This window comes from Sus scrofa, chromosome 18, assembly GCF_054392235.1.
Source record: "Sus scrofa isolate SSC_HxYL_T2T_F1_AM1 chromosome 18, Sscrofa_HxYL_maternal_Yorkshire_Landrace_v2.0, whole genome shotgun sequence".
NCBI lineage: Eukaryota > Metazoa > Chordata > Mammalia > Artiodactyla > Suidae > Sus > Sus scrofa.
The window spans coordinates 59,882,291-59,898,072 of NC_139400.1; the positions used below are offsets into that span (position 1 = coordinate 59,882,291).

Genomic DNA, 15,782 nt, shown 5'->3' on the forward strand with positions numbered 1-15,782 from the left:
ATGAGAGAACCAGGCTGGGGTTGCCAGATTTAACAGCTAAATTCGAATTTCGGATGCACAATGAAAAATATTTGACAAGTGTATCCCACCCGAATGAGATGTACTTATACTAGAAAATGATTTGCTGTTTATCTGAATCTGGGAGATACTTATACTAAAAAATTCTTTCTGCTCAGCTGAAGTTCAGATTCCTGGCCATTTGTGTCTTCTCAGACAAGGATGAACAGAGCTGTTGCGAGAACAGGTCTTTGTCATTAATTTGTCAGTCGAATAGGCTAAGGCAAAGCTTCCTCAAACCGGAGAGAAGACAGGGCAGAAGGAAAGGGGTGAGGGCCAGGCTCTGCGGCTGGGGATCCTGGGGAATACCCGCGCCGTGCTCCTGGTGGCCTCACCTGTGGGTGTGCAGCTCCGTGGCCCTGCTCACGGCTTGGGGAGGGGGGTGGCTGGTCTGGGGCAAGGCTGCCCTGTGAATGCTGAGTTCCATGGCCTTTGGGGCCTAGTGGCCCAAGTGACAGAGATGCCCTGTGAACTCAGGCCACTGCAGCGCCCACTTCATTGGGTCGTGGAGGTCGAGAGAGGGTGGGGAGGTGGCAGCCCCCAAAAGGTGGACTGCTCCCGGGTGACTGAGAGGAAGCGTCCAGGAGCCCCGGGGCCTCATGTGGCTGTTTTATCAGCCATTCCTGTCATTTCCCTCATCTGGAGGTTCCTCCCACCACCCCTGCCCATGCCATGTGCACCAGGAGCCCCCTGGAAGTGAGAGGAGGGTCAGGGGGACGGCTGCAGGATCCGGGTTCTGGCCAGGTGGCCCACCCTCTGGCTCCCTGCAGGCCACCTCCCCGTCTCTGCACAGCGTCTCAGAGCTCGGGGGCGGGGAGTGGGGCTGGTGCGGGATTGGAGAGGGGGTAGGCGGGGTGCAGACCCCTCTTGTTCTCCCTTCCTGAGCCCAAGCCTGTGCTTTACACATAGTAGGTCCCTAATGAACCGCAGGGATGGAGGGAGCAGAGAGCTTTCACCTTAAGAACTCAGCCGGGCGAGGGGCTGGTCCGGGTAACCAGTGACTGCAGACCAGCAGGAGGAGGCTGGGGCAGGAAGGGGAGCACGCGGGTCCCGGGGGTCTTGCTGGGTCTGTGTAGGACCCTGACAGGGTGAGCCCTGTACCCTCCGGGGCCCATGCCCTAGCCTGGAAAGCACTGCCAAGAGCATGTCTGGGCCCTGGTGCTGCGGCAGCGTCACGGGCGCTGTCTTGGGATGGATGAGACCCTACCCCAGGCCTAGGACCTAATGCACTGGGACGGGGCAGGAAGTAGGAAACAAGGCCGCCACGGGTGGGATCCATGCCCTACTGACCCGTTTCACAGTTGGTAAAACTGAGGACTGGAGAGGATAGTGCTTTTTGGTTCATATTGCCTCTTTTCTACCCATTAGTGAAGGTAGAGCCTGCCCTGGGCTCATGGGCATGACCAAACACAGGACAGGGACTCCAGAGAGCTGGATGGTTAGTCGTGGATATGACACAGGCTCAGAGCCGGGGGAGGACACACATGGCACACGGGTGCACTGGGGACAGAGTTGGCAGTGGACTGAGAGAGGCAGGCTTCGTCATGTCGAGAGAGTGGGGTGCCCTGGTTCCTGCAGGGGGGTGTGGTGGGCTTGTTGGAACAGTTCTTCACTGGCAGGGAACAGAGGCTGCTACGTGGGGCTAGACCAGCTCTGCGGGGGTGACAAGGGCCGCTGGGCAGGGGGAGCGGGGTGGGGAGGGGAGCCTATGGCTAGGCCTTGTCGGCCCTCGCCGTTTCCCGGACGTCAGGGTAGCATGCCACATGCAGCCTCAATTTCAGGCCTTGTGTCTTGAGATGCCACCTCTCTTTCAAAGCGGAGCAGTCTTATGTTGGGTGGTGATGGCTCTGAGCCTGCAGAGGGCGCCTCTGTCCCCCCGGAGGGCCAGCTGAGGTCCCACAGGGACCTGGAGCGAGGGCTCTGGGACCACGCGACCAGCAAGTGGCTCCGAGGCCTCAGAGCTGTGGTGCGGGGAGAGGGCAGCAGCGGGATGCTCCCCAGTGCACCTGGCAGCAGGTCCGGGCCCCTTGCTTTGTTCCTGCGCTGCGGCTGCAGCTCTTCCTGGGCTGGTGTGGCTGCCCGTGACGCTGCTGTGATAATTGCTGGTTGCCATGCTGCCTTTTTAAAACAAAACAGGCACAAGAAGCTACAGTGGGAGCCGCTCTCTTCATCGTCATGGCTCTGCGGGGCTGCAGCGTGACCCTGGGAACCCCTGAGCTGGACCAGAGCAGGACGCGATGCCCCCAGGGCCCTAAATGCTTCCTGGGCGGCGGACTGGGGTCAGGCACATCAGCCCATTGAAGGCGACGGGATGGCAGGGGCCTCCGTGCCAGCCCCCCGGGTGGTGGCCCAGCTCCACTCCCCGCCCCCCGGCCTTCCTGTGCCCATGCTCCCTCTGAAAGTGGGGGGTCATGTTAATAACAGCTCTACCTCTCGGGGAACCCTTAGCAGCTCTTGGGCCCTCTCAGGAGCCAAAGAGCCAGGACTGCAAACAGCAGGTGCTAATCGGAGGTGGACCCGCAGGCAGGTGCTAGTGCTCTGGAGCAGAGGACCCACCAGGATCTTAGGGCAACGCTCCCCTGTGACCTCCTCCAGCGCCTGAACCAGCTTGTTCCCTGTGACAGTGACATGATGGCTAAGGGACCCTGCACTGGCCCTGGGGTTACGCTGGTTTGTCCCACGTGCTCCGGCTCCGTGAGCCCAGTCAGGAGACAAGAGCTGACGACGGCCTTCCTGGGAGCCGCATCCTCCCCTGTAGCCTGTCCGTCCTATGCCCAGAAGGGGGACAAAGGCGGGATCGGAGCCTCCAGGGTCAGCAGGGACTGGTGCTCACCTTGAACTGGCCTCCGTCTGGCCCTGGGCCACCCCCCAGGCCTGCCCAGCCCCTTCCTGGACTCTGAGGACAGGACTGTAGGCGGTGGGGTGAGGTGCCCAGGCTGGAGGTCGCCGTGGGCTTGGCCCTGGACTCTGCTGGTGGCTGTGAATGGCCAGGATGTTCTTTCAGATTCTGACCCAGCATCTTGGAGCCACGAGGGCTGCCAGCCTGGGTTTCCATGCTCTGTCCCTTGGGACTTTGTAAACTCTGGGACCCGTGAGTGAAGGAGTTGATGGGGGGAGGGCGATGATTGGCTTCCGTGGATATCTTCTGTGGATGTCTATGAGCGTCTGAAACTTCTAGAACGCTCTCTCATGGCATCCAATGGCATAGGTGGTGGAGATGGGTGGGAAGGAGAGGAGGGAACCCCTGGTGGTGCATCCCAGGGCCCTGTGGGGGGCGTCACCTGGGGACAGCAGGTCCCCGTCCTCCTCGCAGCCACTGCCCCCACTTCCCTTTGGAAGAATCGAAGCCCCAGGAGGGGACAGTGGAGACAGCTGCTGGGGGCCTGAGTGCCGTGTCGGCCGGAGGCTGGAGGAGGAAGGCAGGATGGCGAGGATGACAGGCCAGGTGCCCGACTCTGCAGGGCAGGCTCCGGGGGGGCCCGGCAGCGGGGTTTCCTCTCTTCCATGGCTTCTCTCTGGAACACCGCCCCCCAACCCCTTCACACATGGGCCCCTGAGACACGGGTACCAAGGCTTGGCCCTGTTCAAGGCCCTGTGTTCAGAGTCCCCATGGCCCCTGAGCCCGGCCCACAGGCGAGCCTGCCCTCCTTCAGCTTGATGGTGTTGGTTTGGGTTCACTGCTGGTGTAGCCTGGAGGGAAGGGGAGCCTGGACAGTCCCCACCCTGTGGAGCCAACAGCTGGACACACAGGATAGGACGTGGAAGCTGGCGCCCCCTGCAGGCTCCGGCCCTCCTGAGCTCTCCCAAGGCGGTGGGCGTGGGCATTTGGCCTCCCCCAGACAGAGGGGGTGGGGGGCAGCTCTGCCTCTGGCTGGTGCAGGGCCCCCAGCCTTTGGTCACCAGCACCCGAGGTAGGACGCATGAGGCAGTGGAGGGCGGGCAGCTGCCTGCACTTCCCACAGCTGCCATCCTCCGCCCGCATCCCCCCATCGCTGCTCCGGGTTCAGGCAGGTGATTCTATAGATGTGTCACGCTCCGGGGCCTGGCCACATGCACACCCCCATACCCCACCAACTGAGGGCCAGCTCTCCCCACCCCTGTTCTCCTGTGGGGACTCAACCACATGGGCAGGGGTCTGTGCTTCGGGGCAGAAGTGGACAATAACCCTGGGGTGGGGGCCTGACCCCAGTATGATGCCCAGAGCCCTCCTGGCTCAGTGCCCAGAAGCTGCATGTTTGGCGGGGTGTCCCAGGCAGCAGGTGCAGTGCCCACCCCCCGCCACTGGTGCCCACCCCTGTCCCAGGCCAGAGCCCCAGCAGATCCTCTGCCACCCCCTTGTCGCCAGCTCTCCCTGGCCAGGTTGCCCTCCGGCTGGGGGTGGGAGGGTGTGTGGAAGCCAGCAGAGACCCTTGCGTTGGTTGGCGCTCCCCAGTGAGCACAGCCCCCCCAAACCCAGGGGTCTGTGGGGGTCCAGGGCCACCCTGGGAGGAGACAGTGCACGTGCGGGGGACTCACTATGTAGAATTTCCTGTTGGGGACAGTAACCTGTCCTTATTCTTGACTTCCTGAGACATCGTGGCCTCACTTGTCCCAGGCAGCGCCTTGGGGAGAGGATGGCAGCCCCTCCTGCCCAGTGGGCTTCCTGTCCCCCACCCCCGCCCCGTCCCTCTCCACCCCCACCTGGCGCCTTGCGGGTGTCCTTCTGCTGGTGACAGCACTATTGCTGCTCCTGGCAGCTGGCAAGGGGCCAGGCGCCCACCCACGTCCCTCCTGTCGCCCTTCTCCTGGCTCCTTCCACCACTGCCCCCCCAACCCTGCCATTCTGCTGTGAGTCACCCACAGCCAGGGAGCAGGTGGGGGCTGGGAAGGCGGCTGTCGCTGGGCGGAGGGGGGAGTCTGCGGGGGAGGTCACCAGCCGCGAGTGGAGTTCTGGCCTTGGGACCTCTGAGCTTCTCCGGCTGCCTGTTTCCTCGACTGTGACTGTGCTCCACCCTGCAGGGTGCAGCGGGGCCCACGAGCATCCTCTCCCACCTCTGCCCTCAGCAGCCTTCTCTTCATTCTGGACTTAGCTTGGGGTGCCCCTGTCTCGGGGAATCCGTCCCATTGACGAGTTTGGGGAGGTGAAGGGCTGGCTTAAGTGTCCCACTGCCATTCCTCAGGGCATTATTCCAGTTTGACATTTAATGCCTGAGCTGTGCAGACAGCGCCTACACGTGGTCGCGTGTGGAAGCGCCTGTCTCTTCCTGCCCCTTGGGGCTCCCTGCTTATCTCCTTGGTGGTGTGGATGCCAGCCATGGCTCGGCACAGTGACAGTCTCAGGCGGGTCCCTCCCTGGCTCCTGTAGGGTCCTGGGGTCTGGGATCTGCCGTCCCGTCAGGAGTGTGCACCCGTGTGGAGTGTGCAGGTTTGCACAGGGCCACCTGGAGCTTGGGGACCCCCGGAGTACAGGGCGGGCCTGGCACAGAAATCAAAGCAGAGTCACCCAGAAAGCTTCCAGGCCCCGTGTGGCCCCGGGTGTAGGCTGTGGGGCTGTGGGATGGAGCCTGCAGAGCTGTGGCTGGAGCTCAAGCAAGGGGCAGGCTGGTGATCGCAGGCCCAGGGTAGCTGGTATCTTTGAGTAAAGGTTTTTTTGTTTTTTGTTTTTTGTTTTTTTTGTTTTTTTTTTGCCACCCTGCGGCATGTGGAGCTCCCAGACCAGGGATCATATCGGAGCCACATTCGTGACCTAAAGCACAGCCGCAGCTATGCTGGATCCTTAACCAACTGTGCCAGGCTGGGGATTGAACGCGTGTCCCAGCGTCTCCTCAGATGCCACCAATCCCATTGTGCCACAGGGGGAGCTCCAAATAAAGTTCTTTTTGTTTCGTTCTGTAATCATTTTTATGGGGTGTAAGTGAATGGTGTGTTTTATTTGCAGGGTGTTTAACTGGCAGGAGAAATTAATAGCTTGTTTTCTGCCTCTTTCGGCCCCTTCTTGGGCGCAATGGAGTGTCACATGATGTGTCAGGTTGCCCCAGACTCAGCAAGCCAGTCACCTTTGGCTATGGGCCCACACCCACTTGGGCTGGTTTTCTTGTGGGGGTGCGGATCCATAAGAAGGCTGAGCATTTAAGAGATGGCTGACCGCGGGTCTTCTGTGTCAGAGCCTCATGTTGGAGAGGGTATGAGATCCGAGTTTGTCCCCCCATGAATGGCGGGTTCCTCCACAACCTGACTCTGGTGTCGCCTTGAGTCTCCCACAGGCATCATCAGGGCCCCCGACCCTGCTCTCCTTGGGACCCATAGCACTGCGGCACCTGCTTCTTGGGACCCAGGACTGGTGTCCCCTGGGTCCCTAGGAGATGGTCACTGCTGGCTTCAGTTCTGCAGGTGAGAGGAAGGCAGAGGCCTCCCCTTGAAGGGGTGGCATTCTGAAGGCTGAGGGCGGGGCTCGGCTAATGCCCTCACTCCCTGCCCCCCATTCTTCCGCACCCCATTTCGGAGGTCACCCTCAGTCCCCTCTGTGGAAAAGTCCCTGGTGCCAATGCATGCAAGGGTTGATGCAGGGACTGACCCTGGAGAGGGGACCCAGTGCCATCTGGAGGCAGGATACCTGGGGGTCTCTGCGGGTGGATTCTTGGGCTCACTCGTCCTTGGTTTCAGGCCTGCACCGGTGGGCATACCTTCCAAGACACATACTGATGATCAGTCACAAAACCTTAGCCGACATGGCAGCAGGGCCACAAGCAGCAGGTGCCTGGGCCCCAGGGCAACTCCAGGCACCGGGCCACAGCCCTAGGAGGGCCTTTTTGAGCCTCTTGGCAGGGTTAAAAGCCCCTGGGGCCTCCACAGCCCTGGAAGGAGCTCACTTGGCCCCTCCTGGGGTCTCCCGCTGCCCACCCAGTCAGAACATCGCTGTCGTGGGCAGGGCAGGGTCTGGCTGCTCAGGAAGACTCTTGGAACCCCCCCCCAGGAAGGGTACTGGGCTGGGGGCCTCAGGTGCTGATGGGCCCTGGGAAGGGTGGGCAGTCTGACTGAGTCCCCCCGACATGCCAGCCCGGTGGTTACTGCCCTGGTCTTCTGAGTCCAGGCAGGTCCTTGGGGCCAGAGCCCCGGGAAGAAGGCAGACTGGCAGGGAAGAGCAGATGAGCAGCCCCGAGAGGTCCCAGACCCTGCTCAGCATCGCTGGCCTGTCCCATGTCCTGCTGCCCGTCGGGGACGAGGTGGGGGGAGTGATGTCCTCCCAGGTTCCCACTGACAGTTTAGGGCCGGGACACACTTCTTGTGAACTGGACTGGGGTCAGTTTGACTCCCTCACCGTGTCTGTGATGGGTTTTATGATGTTAATTTGAAGTTCAGAAATAATTTCTCAGCTCTGTAGAAAGAAAATCACAGGGTGGGGCAAAGTGAGGGTGCTGGATTCTTCCTCCCATGGCCACGTGCCTGGATGGGCCTCTGGGCCGGAGAGGACCCGCCTCGTCCTCCAGCCCCTCTCCCGTGGCTTCTGGTTCCCATCCGAGCTCCTGGAATAGCAGCTTCGATTTTTAATTCCGGGGCAGGTGTTACCAGCTTTCGGACACACCCCCCCCATCATATTTACCCAGCAACTTTGTGCTCACCAGAGACAAGATCAAACTTAACGAAAAAACCCAGTGTTTTGCCCTGTTATAAAAGTAACACAAGTGGGGGGAAAATATAAAGAAGAAAAATCACCTGTAATTGTGCCACTCCGAGCGAAGCAGTTACCGTCTTGATGTGACGAAGCCTTGCCAGCTTGGAGAGCGTGTCGTGCTGCGGAGTTTCAGAGCCACTCTGGCCGAGTGCTGCTGTGCCTGATGGAGAAAGGGGACAGCCCGAAAGGTCGGTGACCTGGGTGGCCGTGGGTCGGACACTGACAGGCACCTGGGCTGGGCAGCCTTGTGTCCCTTCTTGGTCCCACAAAAATAATGTATCTCCCCAAACACACTCAGGAGTAGGTCAAGATTTGGGGGGATGGGGCTCAGCCCTTGGTGATGAGTTTCGGTAATAAAACAGATGTTTGAGTCGTCTGCTTCCCAAAGGTGGCTTCCCACATGGATTTTTCTCGTTTTTATTTGTGACTGCCCTCAGGCAATTTCTCCAGAGACAAGTAGCCCTTCTCCCACCCCTTTACCCTCCTGGGCGCTCCCTGACCTCAGCCTGGCTCCAGCCCCGCCCACATGCCCACTTGCTGTCCCCCTGGGGGCGGGGAATTGGGGATGACATTATGGGGACAGGGACCAAATTGGAATGTGGACGCCAAGTGAGACTGAAGACCAGATCCGCATTGGATTTAGCGAGTGGGGCAGCTGCACGGAGATTACGTAAGCGAATGTTCTTATTCTTACAAAGCGCACGCTGAGCTGGTCCCCGGTGAAAGGACGTGGGGGGGGGCTTACCCTCGAAATGCGGCAGAGGAAGTCCGTGTAGGTGTAGGAAGGACCATGCTGTCCGTTGGTACTTTGTATTATTCTCACAGCTCGAAGTTTGAAAAATGTCAGGCAAACACAATGAAAGAAGACGACCCCGGGACGCCGTCACCCGCACCTCCAGCCCTCCCGGGTGGTGCCAGGACCACTGCCCTGCTTCTCTCTAGAGTGGGCCTCACGTATATGCACACACGCTACCCCCATCGTTATGTTTCGTGTTGCCTGTTTTTGAGCTTCATCCTATGGAACAGGGGAACCCATGCTACTTGGGCTATTTTCCACTTATCCTTCCTTTTTTTCATTTTTGGCTGCCCCACGCCATATGGAGTTCCCAGGCCAGGGATCAGATCTAAGCTGCAGACCCAACCTAAGCCACAGCTACGGCAGTGCCGGATCCTTAACCCACTGTGCCGGGCTGGGGATCGAACCTACGTCCCAGTGCTCCCAAGATGCCGCCAATCCCTTTGCGCCACAGCGAGAGCTCCTCCCCTCGTCCCTCCTAATGGTGACTCTCGGGCTGCTTGGTGTCACTGACACGGCTACTTCCTGTCTGCTGATGCCTTACCTCCCTCCCCTCCAGCAGGATGGCCCCACGAGTGCTTGCTGCGTTGGGTGTGGGGGTGAGGGGGCCAGGGAGGGCGTGAGGGACTGTCCCGAGGGACCAGCCCCTGCCCTGCAGTACTGCTGGGGCCCTCCCAGTGCCAAGGGGCCTGGCCTGACAGGCGGGAGCCAGGTGGGCAGCTCAGGGAGATGATAGCATTTTCGGGAAGCTTGAGTGCCCATCCTGAGAGGAGGAAGAGCCAGCTGGGTGCCCGACGTGTTCCCAGAGAGATTCCTGTCCGCAGGCATGACTTTCCCACTCACACGCGATCGCAAGTAGGCCCGGGTTCAGGCGGCCCAGGGGGCGCTGACCACAGATGGGTTGGCAGGCTCCCTTCCTGCAGGGGGACCTGTTGGTGGCTGGGTCTCTTGCCCCAGCAGAGGCAGGGATGGCCTTCGAGGGGCTCTACTGCCTCGGAGGACACTTTGTAATTAACGCATTAACCGTGTCCAGCAGTGAGGGCTGCCGGGAGTTCCCGGGGGAACCCAGCGGTCCTGTGGTCTTGTCTGGTGTATAAATGTTCTCCCCAGGCCCTTTGCTGTAAGGGGCTCAGTGCAAGCAGGGGGGGTGTGGGGGGCCCCAGGCCGCAGGCGCCCCCCCTCTCCAGTCACATCCCTCTTTGGGGCCGCCGCCGTCCTGAACTCAGAAAACCCCCTCCTGTTCTTGCTGTCCGGCCACACGTGTGCCGTGTGCACTGACCTCGACCTGAACGAAGCGGAGTTTGGCTCTTCCTCTGTGTGCGGCCTTTCCCGCTCAGCCTCCCGCGGGGAGGTTGGGGTGATGCACACGGGTGGATGGGTGTGTTCCACGGTGTGATGAGAGCCACACTTATTTCTCTCTTCTCCAGTCAGTGGAAATGTGGTTTTTTTTCCAGGTTTTTTTTTTTTTTTTTTGGCTGTAACAATCTTCTAAAACCAGCCAGCTTCTAAAATCCTCCTGGCACCTCTGTTTCTTTGAAAGGTACACTTTCTGGCGGATAAGTCGCTCAGGCCTTGAGGGGGCAGCCTCTGGAACCCAGGGCATGTGCCTCTCTTGGTGGACGGGGGACGCCAGGTTTTAGGGGCTGAGGCTTGCCGATGTTGCATAAACTACCAGGGCCCCTCCAAATGCAGGCCGGTGTTTTGCAGGTTTGTGCATGGGGCGAGGGGCGGGTCGAGCACCCTTTCCCCACGTGTCCAGCCAGAGTCGCAGACCCCGCACGCTGCTCGGCCGGCCCCACAGCCGCCTCCAAAGAAAAAACTAGGCCTCTGCTGGAAGCTCCGCTGGAGTCTAGAATGAGGACAAATAAGTGAAGGATGAAATTGGTGCTGTCCGTTCTGTGGCTGCTGGATGGCCTTTTCCTGAGTCATCTGGGGAAACTTCCATTCCTGCCTCTGGAGGTCCTCTCCTCCAGGCAGGGGCAGCTGTTTCTGACCCCAGCGCTGCCCGCCGGGGGTCCAGGTCGAGGCAAGAGGGCACCCCCTGATGGGTCCACGGGGCAGGCGCCTGTCAGCCGGGGCCACGCTGTGGAAAGTGGCAGCCACACCCTGGCTGTGAGCCCCGTGGTGGCGGCCTGTCCAGCGTGCAGTCGGGCACTGGGGTGCTACTGGCTGCAGGGGCATGAGGTGATGCCATGTCCCTTTCTGTCCCCAGATCACCAGAAGCTGGAGAGGGAGGCTCGAATCTGCCGTCTTCTGAAGCATTCCAACATCGGTGAGCGGCCCTCCGAGGGGGGTGGGGGCGGGGGCCCAGCTTTCCTGTACAGCCGGCAGAGGGACCCCAAAGGTGTCCCAAAGGTATCCCTTTCCTTCCCCACAGAAGGGTCCTACCCCCAGGGTCTCTGTCTCCTCCTTCCTGCAGAGGCTTTGGGGCAGCCCCCTGGGGCGGGGGATCAAGGCTGGGCTCCTCCTGGCCCGGTCCCCGCCCACCGCTGTGTAGCTCTGAGCCCTGATTCTGCTGAAGACACACAGGGTTCTCACGTTCTTTGGCTTCAGAAGAGCCACAGGGAGCTCCCGTCATGGCACAGTGGAAATGAATCTGACTAGCATGAGGACGCAGGTTCGATCCCTGACCTTGCTCAGTGGGTTAAGGATCCGGCATTGCCGTGAGCTGTGGTGTAGGTTGCAGACTCCACTCCGATCTGGTGTTGCTGTGGCTGTGGTGTAGGCCAGCGGCTACAGCTCCAATTTGACCCCTAGCCTGGGAACCTCCATATGCTGTGGGTGTGGCCTAAAAAGCAAAAAAAAAAAAAAAAAAAAAAAAAAAAGAAAAGCCACAACAGTCTGATTATGGAGAAAAATGTTTGTAAAGCAAAGACTAGGCAGAGACCATGCCAGGCGCAGTTCCAGCCTGAGGTCTGAGGTCTGAGGTCTGATTCTGGGGACCATCTGTTGTATCCCCAGCCAGGGGCCCCAGAACTGCTGTCTGGGGCAGGGATCAGCTGTCCTCTGGGGGCGCATGGAGCCCCGGGAACGCGGGTCTTGGTTGCCCTGCCCGCCAGTAGTTCCCTTCTTTTGAAACCCCAGGCCAAGTCCCTATGGGCAACACAACGTAGGAGCTGCTGGGACCCCAGACCCCGGAAGCTGTGCAGATGTCCTGGGGCCTCTCAGCCTCCACCCGTCCCTCTCAGTGTGAGGCCCTTGTCCCCACTGTACAGCTGCCGGTCCTTCTCCACCTCTCTTCCCTTTGGGGACTTCAGGGACCCAGACCTTGCTCATGTTTGGAAGCCACCAGGAGGCACAAGGGACAGTGGGCAGCTGAGGAGCTTGTCAGGGTGGATTCCTGGGCCCCTTCTGCCAACATTCGGGTTCAGTTGTTCCCCGATGGCCCTGGGGACTCTGTTTAAAAGGAAAGCCAGGCTGTGCTGAGCAGCCAGATCCAGGCCACTCCCATCCCAGGGCCTCGGCTGCGTGAAGGGGCTGGCGGCCCTCAGAGCTGGTCATGGGGAGCTGGTGCCCTCTGGCTGGGACCGCACCAGTCGCTGGTCTTCTCCAGCTGTCCTGGCCCGGACGGCAGGTGCAGGGGAAGGCAGATCTCCTGTTTCTGGGCAGGTCCCTGGGTCAGGGCCACGGGGCTGCTGCAGCCCTGGTGCCTGGGCCCACACTCTGTAATCACAGCCCACTCAAGGCTGAGTCTGTGGGAATCATGGCCTGTGGATGCCTGCCCTGCCCCCAGAAAGTTCAACTCAGAGGCCTAGAGCAGGCCCAGGAGTCGGAGTCTTAGCCAGCACGCCAGGCAATGCTGAGACGGGGGTCCACAGGGACCCCCACCCACTCTTCACTGGCTGGGGCGTGTTTGGCAGAAGTCAGGCTCCAGTCTGCTCCCCCCACCCCCCCGGGCCTTTGTCCCTCTGCCCGTCCAGGTCTAGCCCCCAGGCCTGGGATGACCCTCTCGCCTGGTGCTTCCGGCCGACACCACCCCATCAGCTGCTGTACCCACAGCCCCTCCTGGTCAGCCCTCTCCTCCGCGTCCGCTGAGCACCGAGCGGGCGTGGGGCCGCCTTCTGAGTGACTTTCAGGAGCCCCTTACTTAGTGGAGAAGACGCAGGTGTCCTTGGGTTGGTGTTTGGGGACAGTTCTTCAACAAGAAGCCCCTCCTCCGCCTGGGCGCCCAGTGTGGTTCTGGCTGGGTCCTGAGTGGTCCCAACTAGTATCCGTGAGGATGTGGGTTTGATCCCTGGCCTCACTCAGTGTTGTCATGAGCTGTGGTGGAGGTCGCAGACACGGCTCAGATCCAGCGTGGCTGTGGCTGTGGCGTAGGCCGGCAGCTGCAGCTCCGATTCGCCCCCTGGCCTGGGAACCTCCATATGCTGTGGGTGTGGCCCTAAAAAGACAAAAAAAAAAAAAAAAGACTTCCTAATTCAGTGTGTATTTACGGACACCCGCCCTATACTGGAGGGCGCCCAGAGTGGAGACGCAGCTCCACCCTCACCTCACTGGGGGGTCAAAGGCACCTGGAAAGGTTGCTGCTTAGCAGGTGAGCACGTCCCAAACTTCCGTCACTGCCCCCAGAGGCTGAGGGTGACAGAGATGAAGCAGAGCGCACTGTGAGCAGCGTATTCCACAGCGCTGTTAAAATGGGCCCCGCTGGGAAGTAAGCAGAGCCTCGATTCAAATAGTAGCCTTCAGCCTGCCTCCAGACTCCCTTCAGCCTTCCTTTGGCCCCCCTTAGCCTCCTCCCAGCCTCCCCACCTCCCCTCAGCCTCTGTCCAGCCTCCCCTCAGTCCCCTTTTAGCTTCCCCTCAACCTCCCCTCCAGCCTTCCTCTAGCCTCTCCCCAGCCTCCCTTTAGCTTCCCCTCACCCTCCTCTCAGCCTCTCTCCAGCTTCCCCTCAGGCTCCCCTTAGCTTCTTTGCAGCCTCCCCTCAGCATCCCTCCAGGCTTCCCTCAGCCTCCCTCCACCCTCCTCTCCAGCCTCCCTCTAGCCTCCTCTTCAGCCTCCCTCCAACCTCCCCTCAGCCTCCCTCCAGCCTCCCCTCAGCCTCCCTCCAACCTCCTCTCCAGCCTCCCTCTAGCCTCCTCTCCAGCCTCCCTCCAACCTCCCCTCAGCCTCCCTCCAGCCTCCCCTCAGCCTCCTCTCAGCCTCTCTCCAACCTCCCCTCAGCCTCCCTCCAGCCTGCCCTCAGTCCCCCTTTAGCCTCCCCTCAACCTCCCCTCCAGCCTTCCTCTAGCCTCCTCCAGCCTCCATTTAGCTTCCCCTCAGCCTCTCTCCAGCCTCCCCTCAGGCTCCCCTTAGCTTCTCCTCAGCCTCCCTCCACCCTCCTCTCCAGCCTCCCTCTAGCCTCCTCTTCAGCCTCCCTCCAACCTCCCCTCAGCCTCCAAACAGCCTCCCCTCAGCCTCCCTCCAGCCACCCCTCAGCCTCCCTCCATCTTCCCTCAGCCTCCCTCCAACCTCCTCTTCAGCCTCCCCTCAGCCTCCCTCCAGCTTCCCTTCAGCCTTCCCTCAACCTCCCCTCAGCCTTCCCTCAGCATCCCTCCAGGCTTCCCTCAGCATCCTTCCAGCCTTCCCTCAGCCTCCTTCCAGCCTTCCCTCAGCCTCCCTCCAGCCTTCCCTCAGCATCCCCTCATCATCCCTCCAGCCTCCCCTCAGCCTCCCTCCAGCTTCCCCTCAGCCTCCTCTCAGCCTCTCTCCAGCCTCCCCTCAGCCTCCAAACAGCCTCCCCTCAACCTCCCCTCCAGCCTCCCTTTAGCTTCCCCTCACCCTCCTCTCAGCCTCTCTCCAGCTTCCCCTCAGACTCCCCTTAGCTTCTTCGCAGCCTCCCCTCAGCATCCCTCCAGGCTTCCCTCAGCCTCCCTCCAGCTTCCTCTTCAGCCTCCCTCTAGCCTCTCCTCAGCCTCCCTCCAGCCTCCCCTCAGCCTCCAAACAGCCTCCCCTCAACCTCCCCTCCAGCCTCCCTTTAGCTTCCCCTCACCCTCCTCTCAGCCTCTCTCCAGCTTCCCCTCAGGCTCCCCTTAGCTTCTTCGCAGCCTCCCCTCAGCATCCCTCCAGGCTTCCCTCAGCCTCCCTCCAGCTTCCTCTTCAGCCTCCCTCTAGCCTCTCCTCAGCCTCCCTCCAGCCTCCCCTCAGCCTCCCTCCAGCTTCCCCTCAGCCTCCTCTCAGCCTCTCTCCAGCCTCCCCTCAGCCTCCCTCCATCTTCCCTCCAGCCTCCATCCAGCCTCCCCTCCAGCCTCCCTCCAGCTTCCCCTCAGCCTCCTTTCAGCCTCTCTCCAGCCTCCCCTCAGCATCCCCTCATCATCCATCCAGCCTCCCCTCAGCCTCCCTCCAGCCTCCCCTCAGCCTCCCTCCAGCTTCCCCTCAGCCTCCTCTCAGCCTCTCTCCAGCCTCCCCTCAGCCTCCATCCAGCCTCCCCTCCAGCCTCCCTCCAGCCTCCCCTCAGCCTCCGTCCAGCCTCCCGTCAGCCTTCCCTCAGCCTCCCCTCTGCACACTGACCCTCTCTCTCCTTGGCCTGGCTCACTGATGGCAAATTCCCGCCTCCCGGTTCTGGGGCCGGAACTGCCCTCCCCTGCAAGACTGTCCACCCAGGAGCGGGCAGTGGGCACATGGGGGAAGATGGCCCTGGGAGGACTTCCCCCAAGGAGGCCAGTGCGGAAGGGGAAGGGGGAGGTTTCCAGTCTCCAAATGTTCAGGGCCTGCCGCCGCCCCGCAGCGCCTCTTTCTCGAAGCTAATCATATTCTGGGGGTGCAGGGACGGGCTTGGGGCTGCCGGGGAGGAGCAGGAGGACCCCGCAAGAGTCCTTTGGCCTGGGGTCCTGTCCCTGGAGAAGCCATGGCCCCAGCAGTGGGGGGCACGTCCCCCCCCGGCCTCTTGTGGACGTCGTTGTCCCCAGCGCAGGGCTCCCCGGGCAGGACCCTCTCAGGTACTCCCGGGACTCCATTTGCCGCCTCTGTGCCGCCCGCGTCCAGAGTTATGAGTGCTGTTTCCCTACTGCTTTTGCTGTCGTAGATGCCGTGACAATTCGCTTTTTACTGAGCCCTGTCTGAGGTCATGGGTCTGATGTGCTAAGGAGGTTCTCTTCATTAAAACTATGCATGACTTTTTTAAACGTTAAAAACATTTAAGAAAAAAAGAAGGGTGTCTGTGCACCTGGCCTTGACCCGCATGTCTTCCAGGGTGAGGGGGAGGGCTCTGCCGCAGGACCTGGGAGCCTCACCCCTCGCCCCTGCACTGGGGCAGGGGTGGCCTCCACCTGGAGGAAAGCCTAGCAGGACCCCAGATTTATG

The 15,782-nt window shown here is 61.0% G+C and overlaps 1 protein-coding gene across 19 annotated transcripts in view; it reads left to right on the forward strand.

Moving 5' to 3' along the window:
* Positions 1 to 15,782, forward strand: part of CAMK2B (calcium/calmodulin dependent protein kinase II beta) — a 95,761-nt gene that overhangs the window by 41,906 nt on the left and 38,073 nt on the right. For all 19 annotated transcript variants that reach the window (XR_014833231.1, XR_014833232.1, XM_021078635.2 and 16 more), the window contains exon 3: positions 10,717 to 10,776. Coding sequence is in view for 17 of the 19 variants with exons in the window: in XM_021078635.2 (XP_020934294.2) it covers positions 10,717 to 10,776 (60 nt within the window). In the remaining 2 variants the exon portion in view is untranslated. The remainder of the gene's footprint in view (positions 1 to 10,716; positions 10,777 to 15,782) is intronic.